Source organism: Hipposideros armiger, unplaced genomic scaffold (genome assembly GCF_001890085.2).
Source record: "Hipposideros armiger isolate ML-2016 unplaced genomic scaffold, ASM189008v1 scaffold_131, whole genome shotgun sequence".
NCBI lineage: Eukaryota > Metazoa > Chordata > Mammalia > Chiroptera > Hipposideridae > Hipposideros > Hipposideros armiger.
In genome coordinates, this window is record NW_017731481.1 from 39490 (window position 1) to 51048 (window position 11559).

The following is an 11559-nucleotide window of genomic DNA, read 5'->3' on the forward strand; positions in this document are numbered from 1 at the left end:
TTTTCTTGTTATTTTAAGTATAATCAAACAAGAAGTAATACACATCATAGGAGAAGCCAAAAGGAGAAGAGAGTGTTAAAAAAGGAGGAGGAGGAGGAGGAGGAGGAGGAGGAAGAAGAGGAAGAAAAGAAGGTCAAACACCAGATGCCTGAGTAGTTAATCAAGGAAAGAACTAGAAAGACCCATTGAATTTATGAACAAAGAAGTAATTAATGAGCTGCACAAGAATAGTCTCAGTGTACCAGTACAGTTTGGGCTGATTGCTTTTCATAATTCAGATTTTGGACTTTATCAATTTGAAACTGAAACAGATATATCTGATGTTGCCACCATAAACAAAAATGATTTCCTAAAATTTCAATTGTGAATGTTTTTCTTCATTTTCTTAATACTCCCTCATTCATTTCCAAAAGGCCCTAATACTTAGTCTAAGAGAAACAGAACCCTTATTGTGTACTGATTTTATTGTGATTCAAGGGAAAGCTAATTATAGAATCCAGAACTCTGAAACTCCAAAACCCACTGTTAAGTTTCTGGGCACAATTATGTTTAACCAACTTTCTCTTGGTAAATAAGAAACATATAAAGCAGAGCTTCATGGAGGGTGTGGCTAGTATGTTCCTTACTGCAGTAGCAGGACTTAAAGTAGAGCACAGAGACTAGCACAAATTTCTACCTGGAATTGAGACCCCAGTTTTAAAATTGTAGGGTCCACAACAAGACTCTGACAGATCATTCATTTAACAGACATTATTGAGCTCCATACACTGGACTTGCTACTAAAGAAAAATACAAAGTCGAGTTAGATATGGGTTCTTCAAGGGGCTTACAATCCAACAGACAAGATGAGACAGATACATTAATAACAATTAACCAGGTAGAACTTAAAATGTCACGTGAAAGAGGTCCAAGGTCATTGCAGAATTTTGCACAGCTAGAAAGGTGCTTAGGGGTCAAGCGATGGACATCCTTGAATGCCAGGCCAAGGACATGTGAACTTTATGTAATACAAGGTCAGACAATTCAGTTTGCAAACTCATCCTAGAAAAAGTGTTACATATTTCATTACTGAATATCACTACAGTCACCTTTGAGGTACTCCCCCTGGGAAGCTATGCACTGATGCCAGTGCCTAGTCCACCCTTGAAAGCAATTTTGGAACTCTTTTTCTGGAATGGACATCAGAGCTGTTGTCATATTACCCTTGATGTCCTGAATTTCATCTAAATGTCTTCCTTTCAGTATTTCCTTTATATTTGGGTAAAGAAATAAGTCATTGGGGGCCAGATCGGGTGAGTAGGGAGGGTGTTATAATACAGTTCTTTGTTTACTGGCTAAAAAGTCCCTCACAGACAGTGCCGTGTGAATTGGTGCATTGCCGTGATGCAAGAGCCATGAATTGTTGGCAGAAAGTTCAGGTTGTTTCCATTTAACTTTTTAATATAGCCTTTTCAGCACTTCCAAATAGTAAACTTGGTTAACTGTCCCGTTGGTACAAATTCATAATGAATAATCCCTCTGATGTCAAAAAAGTTTAGCAACATTTCTGTAGCAAGTTCTTAAACTTAATTGTCAGACCTTGTATACAGTGAAGAGCTCTTGAAAGGCTTTATGGCAGGACCTGAAGTATACACCAACCCACAAGTACTATGGAGTCAAATCTTGGGAACAAGAAAGGTCAAGATTGAATATGCAGACTTGGGGACCTGGGCATAAAATTGATGGATAACATCAGACAGAAATACATAAGAACACTGAGGGAGAGAAATAAATATAGTCAGAATGATAGGAAATGAAACCAGACAAACACAACATTAAAAAAGGATAAAAGGATTCTTAGAATGAAGGGGAAAGAACATGAGAAAAATAACTTTCACTATTATTTATAAAGTGCTTCACTTACAGTTTCTCAGTCATTCATCACAAAATGTCTTAGATAAACGTTACTGTTTCCTACAGATGTGGAAACAGAGGCTCAGAATTAAAAGTCTCACTTTTTTCTCCCACTTGCCATAGAGCTAATAGGTGACAGAGTAGAGATTCATACTTAGGTAGGCCTGGCTGAGTTAATATTGGGAAAGTTCTGATCTCAGAAGTAATAAGTCATAATTCTACTCCAATTCTGATGTGAACTCACAGAATGACATTTGATAAGTCATTTCACTCCCATAAATCCCAGGTTTTTCATATGTTTAATAAGGGTGTTAAACTCAATCATTTACTCTATAACATTCCTCTCAGTTCTGATATTTTATGATTTTGGCTTTTATATTGTTATACCAAATTCTTGAGAGGGTACAGAAGGAGTGGATGAAAAATAACATGACTAACATAAACAAATATAACTGGATCATCTTTTTATTTGACCTTGAAGGAAAGAAGAAGAAGATTAAACATACAAATTGCATTTAGGAAGCATAAGACACTGAACTTGGAGACTGGTTGGATATTGGGCTGAGGGGAAGTAGATAATAGGGGATGACTGTTAGGTGTCTGATGAACCATAAATCAATTAAGCTGCTTCAGACATATAAACTTCAAAGCTGAACTTTCCATGAGAGCTGTGAATTATCAGAGCACTTCCTGCTCCTAACTTTTACACTTAACACTGAGGATGGGAGGAAGGAGAGCATGTGGATAGATAATTAACTTCCAAATAACTTTGTTTACTTATCACCTAAGTTCATGGTCCATGGGGCAAAAGGCAGTTTTCAGAATTCTCACAGTGCAAATCTATGGCCTGAAACTTATCACTGTATATTAAAGTGAATTCAAACCGTGATGGCACCTTTGACAGACAGCATGGCAGCCTGATCTAGTGAAAAGGGAGAGAGAAAAGGCTTGGAAATCTCAGCTCTATCTCAGGAGTCTAAAGATATCTCAGCTCTAGTCCTCACTCTGCTATTAGTTAGTGGGGTGAGAGTGGACAGGTTTAGGCACATGGGTGTGCCTCAGTTTACTAATCTGTAAAATGGATCTTTTAGTACCTACTTCATAGGTTAAAATCACCCATCTTATTAATAGGTTCTCAAAAGGTGTTTGATAAAACTACAAGGTTAAATCAAATGATCTGTTAGGTTCTTTTCAAGTTTGTTAGCATCCACTACCTCATTTGTTAAACTTAAAAATATATTATCCTCCTTTAATGTGATTGAAGATTTTTAAAAATTATGAAATATTATTTCTTAAAGTAAACTGAAGCAGTTATAATCTTAGAATATTGTTCAAACTATGTATGGAATACTTCTGAGGTTCCGGTATGCATGTAGAGTCCTCCTCCTTACCCTACTCACCACCAATTACTGAAAAATCTATCTACATGTAACTAACTTCTGGTTTCAATAGTGTACTCCTTTGGGATAAAAACCCAGTTGTCAAAGGTCATCCTGGATCAGATTCCCGTCAGGGTATTTGGGATAAGCCAAGACAAAAGTTCATTTCCCCCTTTTCGAAAGTAGAACAAATTTGTTTCTCAGTTTAAAACCAATCTTCTCATATTACATATCTATGAAAAAAGAAAAAGGAGGATTTTTTTTCTGAGGTGATTTTGTTTGCCTGTTTGTTTTGATCAGTCGTCTTTAACTGTTTACTCAGCCTTGTGTCAGAGAAAGTCAGTGGCAGTCTGGAATTCAACCTCAGGACAAGGTTCTCCCCTGCCACTAGGACACTGTGCAACTAACTGCAATGAAAAGATGCGATTTTGAAGCCCCCCTAACCTGGATTTTTGATATATTTGGAGCAGTTGTCTCTTCAGTAGCAGCTTCAGTGTAGATACTTCAAACAAAACTATGGAATTTCGAAGTCAGAATTTAAAGACAACACCATTACTGTCTTTAGGAAGATTTCACATTTCTGAAGACTATGGCTTTCTTCTTCCAAATCCTCTGGTAAGGATAGAGCCTTTGATAAGCTCAGAATAAGTTTCTTGAGATGCTAGTTTGTTTATTTCCTTAATTTATATAGTCTTTAAGAGAGATGCAATACAAATACCAAGTCATTGACTTGGAAAAGATGCTAGAAATAATGCAAAGCATAATTACCAACAAAAGAGAAGTTATAGCTATAGTAGAAGATAATTCAAACAGAATGTTTTAATGCCAATTTTTTGTAATAGACTACCAGTTCAGTAAACTTACGAGAAAACTTGTAATTACCAACAAAAGAGAAGTTATAGCTATAGTAGAAGATAATTCAAATGGAATATTTTAATGCCAGTTTTTTGTAATAGACTACCAGTTCAGTAAACTTATGAGAAAACCTGTAGTTATCATGAGAAAGACAGAACTTAGATAGAGATCAATTATATTGGGCAAATTGGTTTATCTTGACTTGCTAGTGGGAGACAAAAGAAAACACGAAGGACCTTGCATGCTTTCAGGGATGACAGGAGTTTTGATATTCACAGAGAAGAGGAAGGAACATCTGTGAAAGAACCTATTAATTCTCCTTAAGGTTCAACCTGTAATGTAATTCTATTTTATTAGTTAACCCTTGTCAACACTGTTTCCTCCTTGAATGTATCTGAGGCCTATCATGTTAAAACTGTAAGATTCATAGAATCATCTAGTCCAGGGGTCGACAAACTTTTGAGATGGAAAAGCCAATCCTGTCCCTCACAACAATTTAAAAATTATTCGAGAGCCATAAAACAAATGAAATCACCATTATGTGAATAATATCCTTTAAAAATGTTATAAATGAAACTATGATAGTTTTATTTTCATTTTCAATTTTACTTCAGAGCCACATGTACGTGCCCAAAGAGCCGCATGTGGCTCATGAGCTGCAGTTCATTGACCACTAATCTAGTCCCAACCCCCACCGTTTACATTTAGACTAGCTGAAGTGCAGAGGAAGTGGCTTGCCCAACGTCATATCAGTGGTGAAAGCAGAACTAGTTAGTACTCAGGACTCTTGACATATTTTTTCTGCTACATCATAAACAAAGACCAAGACCACTCCGTTAAAATCTAGGGATCCAATGCTGTCATGATTGTACTAATTTATTAGATCAATATTTTCCTCCCATAGGCCTAATTTGCCATTTAACTGTGATTAAACAATGGTCTGGAATTCAATGAGCTTTTATTGAAGACCTACTCTGATCCTTATTTACTTCTGAGTGTTACTAGATGAATACAGATGAAGATAGGATCTACTATTCATTGGTCCCAAAACCTCTCTTGTAGAGCTGTTAGTTGTGAGACCAAGTCAAAAATTTACAAGTAACTTGAACATTAAAAGTAATAACTTCAGGGTGTTATGCAGAGTAGGATTGTAGCCCAGAGTTGTTAACTATGTTCTCTGACACTGCCATTAGGGTGACCAAGATTCTCCATTTACTAGGAACTGAAGGGGTTCTCAAGATGAGGGACTTTCAATGCTAACGCAGAAAAATCCTGGAAAAACTAGGATGCATCAGTCACCCTAACTGGCACTTACTAAATCTTGAGACCTTGAGTGAATCACAGGTATTACCTGACCCTCAGCTTTCACATAAACTAGATGGAGATCTAGTGCCACCCTCACCCACTGGATTTCTATGAAGCATGAAAGTTGTTTTGATAAATGTAGTATAAGGACTAAGAAGCCAGTTCTCCTGACCTTCAAGTCCAGTGCTTGTTAAAAGCTCCATTCTGTGTGTGTAATTTGATTCAGGAACATTCCTATTATCCCTAGTTTACAAGGAGAAAAAGGCCAAAAGGTCGACATGTTCTTATTGGGATTAAATACTGAGCTGAGGAAAAATAATATTATAAAGTATACAAACAGTGGGTAGGGCCACAGTGATTGAGCCCCCCTCTTTGCTGTTTTGTTTTATATATGTAAATTAAAAAAATAAAACCAATAACAACATCAAGTGCTTGTGCTGTACTGAGTCAGATCATATTTGTCCTGTGATTTGGTCAGTGGATACTCCTTAAAAGAAATTTTCATTCCTGAGCTCATATAAAAAATTCCCTGGCAAACTGGGTCTGCTGTTTCATAGTCCTGCCAGATGTCTAAAAATGTAGTCCTTTGTTTCAGTTTTAGTTTTGTCTCATTTGTGTGAGAATTTCTCCCTTTCTGGGAAAAGGTGGGGGAAGTAAGTTCTCATGAGAATCTTTACTGGTGAGGTGAGACTGTCAGCCATATCACCAGCCACAGCTGTGTTGCAACTGATCAGAAGGGGAAATTTCAGTCACTGAACTTTTTAAGAACACAAATAGGTTTTGCTTTCCTTTAGTTTAAAGGAAGTGATGGGAGGGCTGTTTCTTCATGTCCACAGTCCGAAGATGTTCTTTATGCAAGCTTAGTTCCTTATTATAAATATTTACTTCAATGTCTCTCCACAGAAAACACTGTCAAGCTAATATAAGCAAGATTCTAGCTTTGGGGGAAGAGGTTGACTTGGTTTCAAATACTCTACTCCACTGTTTATATAAACTCCCAAACATTTTCCCGGGTCCAACATTTCAGTGTGGAAAACGTATACCTCTAAGACTCATGTCCACAAATATGCCACAAAAATCTTTTGCACGATTATGTGTTGCGTGTGTGTGTGTGCATGTGTGCATGCATTGAGGTTGGGGGAGGTGCAGATAATTTTTCTTTAGACATAAAGAATATGAGGAAATTAGCTTGGCAGGAAAGGAGGGGCCAAGTAGATTGTAGCAGGAGATTAGATTGGCGTGGAACTGAGAGACCTTGAAAGTCAGGCTCAGGAATTCAAATTTCAACACATCTGGTAAATGACATGGTACAACCGGCATTTGACTATTTTCCTAGCAGAATGTTAAGTACAGGGTGGGTGAGAGCAGTGGTTCCTGAACTGCACACCACAATGAGTTGGGGAGCTTTAACAAAAATACTGATGCCAGAGCCTCCTCCTGAACAGTTAATTCAGAATCTCTAGCCTAAGTGGCTCAGTGTTTGAAAACCTCAGAATACGTAGAGGACAGTGTAGCTCCAGGTGAGAGGTTGAGGTGGAGAGCCCCACTTAAGAGGCTGCCTGTAGAAATAAAGGTGCCATGGCTATGAGAAACATGAAGGGCTTGAAAGTAGTTTAGATACAAAAACCAAGGAAAGGGGAAATGTTAAATGTACCATGGAGCAGAAGAAAAGGACTGGAGCAAATAGTAATGGAAATGTGAGGAATTTGATTCTTTATAGTGAACAAGCAACCATTTATGGAAAAAATAAATACATATATAGTCTACTGTAGAAATTCAAAGCATTTGATAGAAGCAGTGGACTCCAGTTGCTTAGAAGGAAGAGTAGCAAAATAATTGCCATGGAAGAGATGAGATGACAGATCCTAAGAAAGGATGAAAAAACTGGGCATACAAAAATACATATCTGCTACTTTCAGTCAAAATGAGGCTCAGGAAGTATATTAGCTTCCTTGGGCTATTGTAAGAAGTCACTACAATTTTGGTGGCTTGAAACAACAGAAATTTATTCTCTCAGGGTTCTGGAGGTCAAAAGTCTGAAATCAGGGTGTTGGAAGGCCCACGCTCCCTCCAAAGGCTCTAGGGGAGGATCTTCTGGGCCTCTTCATCTTCTCATGGTAGAATGTCTCCACTCTCTGCCTCTATATTCACATGACCTCCCCTGTGTCTATGTTTGCTGCTGTCCTGTCTATGTCTTCCCTTATAAGGACATTTGTCTTTGGATCCACTCTAATCCAGGATGATCTCATGTTGTGACCATTAATTAAATTACATCAGCAAAGACCCTATTTCCATAAAAGGTTATATTCACAGTTTCCAAGTTGCATAGTATCTTTTTTTTTTTTCTTTGAAGGGAGAGAGTGCAGTACAGAACAGGCACCATTCAACCCACTACAGGGTGTGAGGTAAAAAGATAAAAAGTTAGGGGAAGGAAGGTACCTGGGCAATGAAAACTAAAACATTGTCTTGTCCTGAGATTCTCAAACCTGGCCATGGGAGGGTGAAAGACAATGAAAAGTGAGGGTGCAAAATATAAAATGGTCAAGAAGACACTTGACACAGTTCAATATCATTGCCGGGTTTGTCAGCATAATGTTAATCATGTTCACCAACATGGCCTCAATATTTTGAAGACAATTCACTCCCTACGCTGTTAAATTGTAGCTTTAAAGTCAGAGGAAAGCTTTTAATGGAATATGAAACACAGTATAGGCAATGGTTAGGCAACTAAGTTAGTGCACTTGAGCTCAGGCTCCAGCCTTTTCTTTCCAGGAAAAGTTTTCCAAAATTGCTTTGAAGGGTAGACTAGGTGCTTGTGTCAGTGCATAGCTTCCCAAGGGGTGTACTTTGAAGGTGACCCTAGTGATATTCAGCAATGAGGTATATAGCACTTTTTCTAGGATGAGTTCACGAACTTAATTGTAAGATGTTGTATGTCTTATTAAAAAATTATTTATTTATTTATTTATTTATTTTAAATTAAAGTTTATTGGGGTGACATTTGTTAGTAAAGTTATTATACATAGGTTTCAAGTGTACAGTTTTGTAATACATCATCTATATATTATGTTGTGTGTTTACCACCCAGAATCAGTTCTCCTTCCATCACCATATGCTTGATCCCTTTTACCCTCATCTACCACCCCTCTCCCCCCTTACCCTCTGACAACCACTATTGTCTCTGTCTATGAGTTTTTGTTTCTTCATTTATTTTTCTTGTTCCTTTGTTGTTTTCAGTTATAAATACTGCATATCAGTGATATCATATGGTTTTCCACTTTTTCTGTCTGCCTTAGTTCACTTAGCATAGTAATCTCAAGGTCTATCCATGTTGTCGCAAAGTGCACTATCTCATCTTTTCTTATGGCAGAATAGTATTCCATTGTGTATATATACCACATCTTTATCTAGTCATCTGTTGCAGGACACTTTGGTTGTTTCCATGCCTTGGCCATTGTAAATAAAGCTGTAGTGAACATTAGTGTACATATATTTTTATGGATAAATGCTTTCAGATTTTTCGGGTAGATACATAGGAGGGGGATTGCTGGGTCATATGGTAATTGTATTCTTAATTTTTTGAGGAGACTCCACACTACTTTCCATAGTGGCTGCACCAATCTACATTCCCACCAACAGCATATGAGGGTTCCTTTTTCTCCACAGCCTCTCCAACACTTGTTATTATTTGTCTTGTTGATGGTAGCCATGCTAACTGGTGTGAGGTAATATCTCATTGAGGTTTTTATTTGCATTTACCTGATAATTAGTGATGCTGAGCATTTTTTCATATGTCTCTTGGCCATCTGTATGTCCTCTTTGGAAAAATAGCTATTCAGGTCCTCTGCCCATTTTTTAATTGGATTGTTTGTTTTTTTGTTGTTGAGTTGTATGAGTTCCTTACATATTTTGGATATTAGCCCTTTGTCTGAGGCATTGTTTGCAAAAATTTTCTCCCATTCAGTTGGTTGTGTCTTTATTTTGTCAATGATTTATTTTGCTATGCCGAAGGTTTTTTAATTTGATATAATCCCATTCATTTATTTTAGCTTTTAATTCCCTTGCTTTTGAAGTCAAATGCATAAAATCCTCTTTGAACCCAAGGTCCATAAGTTTAGTACCTATGATTTCTTCTATGCAGTTTACTGTTTCAGGTCTTACATGTAGGTCTTCAGTCCATTTTGAGCCAATTTTGGTTCACAGTGACAGATAGCAGTCTAGTTTCATTTTTTTTGCACTTGACTTTCCAATTCTCTCAGCATCATTTATTGAAGAGATTGTCTTTTCTCCATTGTATGTTTTGACTCCTTTGTCAAAAATTATCTGTCCATATTTATGTGGGTTTATTTCTGGGTTTTCAATTCTATTCCATGGGTCTGTGTGTCTGTTTTTCTGCCAATACCATGCTGTTTTGATTATTGTTGCTCTGTAGTGCCAGCTGAAGTCAGGGAGTGTGATGCCTCCAGCATTGTTCTTTTCTCTTGGGATTGCTTTGGCTCTTCGAGGTCTTTTGTGGTTCCATACAAATCTGATGATTTTTATTCTATTTCTTTAAAAAATGCCATTGGGATTTTGATGAGGGTTGCATTAAATCTGTATATTGCTTTGGGTAATATGGCCATTTTAACTATGTTGATTCTTCCAATCCATGAACATGGAAATTCTTTCTATTCTTTGTGTCTTCAATTTCTTTTAAAAATGCCTTATAGTTTTCAGTGTATAGGTCTTTCACATTCTTGCTTAAGTTTACTCCTAGGTATTTTATTATTTTTGCTGCAGTTGCAAAAGTAATTGTTTTTTTATTTCTTTTTCTGAAATTATATTGTTAGTATATAGGAATGCAATGGACTTTTGTATGTTGATTTTGTAGCCAGAAACTGTATTCATTTATTGTTTCTAATAGTATAACCTTTTGGTGGAGTATTTAGGGTTTTCTATATATAACACCATGTCATCTGCAAAAAGTGACAATTTAACTTCTTCATTCCCAATTCAGATGCTTTTCATTTCTTTCTCTTGCCCGATTGCTCTGGCTTCCAATTGGATGGCTAAAACTTCCAATACTATGTTGAAAAGCAGAGATGATAGGGGGAAACCCTGTCTTGTTCCTGGACGTAAAGTGAAGGGCTTTAGTTTTTCACCATTAATTATGTTATTAGCTGAGGTTTGTCACATATGACTTTTATTATGTTAAGGTATTTTCTTTCTATACCCATTTTATTAAGTATTTTAATCATAAATGGATGTTGTTTCTTGTCAAATGCTTTTTCTGCATCTATTAATATAATCATATGATTTTTGTCCTTTATTTTGTTTATTTTATTTTGCATATGTTGAACCATTCTTGTGCAGAACCCCACTTGGTCATGGTGTATAACTTTTTTAATAAATTGTTGTATTTGATTTGCTAGAACTTTGTTTAGGATTTTTGCATCTGTACACATCAGAGATATTGGTCTATAATTTTCTTTTTTTGTGTTATCCTTACTAGGTTTTGGTATTGGGGTAATGTTGGCCTCATAAAATGAATTAGGGAGTATTGTCTCTTCTTCAACTTTTTGGAAGACTTTGAGTAGGACAGGTATTAGATCCTCTTGGAATGTTTGGTAGAATTCACTAGTGAAGCTTTCTGGTCCTGGGATTTTGCTTTTGGGAAGGTTTCGGATGACTGATTCAATTTCCTAACTGTTGATCGTTCTATTTACAATTTCCAGTTCATGATTAAGCCTAAGAAGGCTATATATTTGTATGAACATGTCCATTTCTTCTAGGTTATTGAATTTGGTGGCATATAGTCCTTCATAGTATTTTTGGATGATTTTTGTATTTCTGTGGCATCTGTGGTAACTTCACCTCATTCATTTCTGATTTTATTTGTATCTTTTCTCTTTTTACCTTAGTGAGTCTAGCCAAGGGTTTGTGAATTTTATTAATCTTTTCAAAGAACCAGCTCTTTGTTGCATTAATTTTTTTCTATTGTCTTTTTGTTTTCTATTTCATTTAGTTCTGCTCTGATTTTTATCATTTCCTTCTGCTGAGTTTGGGTTTCATTGTTCTTTCTCTAGTTTTTTAAGGTGTAATGTGAGGTTGTTTATCTGAGATTTTTGTTCTTTCTTGAGATAGGCCT

The 11559-nt window shown here is 36.5% G+C and overlaps 1 protein-coding gene across 1 annotated transcript in view; it reads left to right on the forward strand.

The window, feature by feature from the left end:
- Positions 1-3502: 3502 nt before the first annotated feature.
- Positions 3503-11559, forward strand: part of IDO2 (indoleamine 2,3-dioxygenase 2) — a 56955-nt gene continuing 48898 nt past the window's right edge. The window contains exon 1 of the mRNA XM_019649290.1: positions 3503-3887. Coding sequence (XP_019504835.1) covers positions 3789-3887 — 99 coding nt within the window. The 5' untranslated portion in view covers positions 3503-3788. The remainder of the gene's footprint in view (positions 3888-11559) is intronic.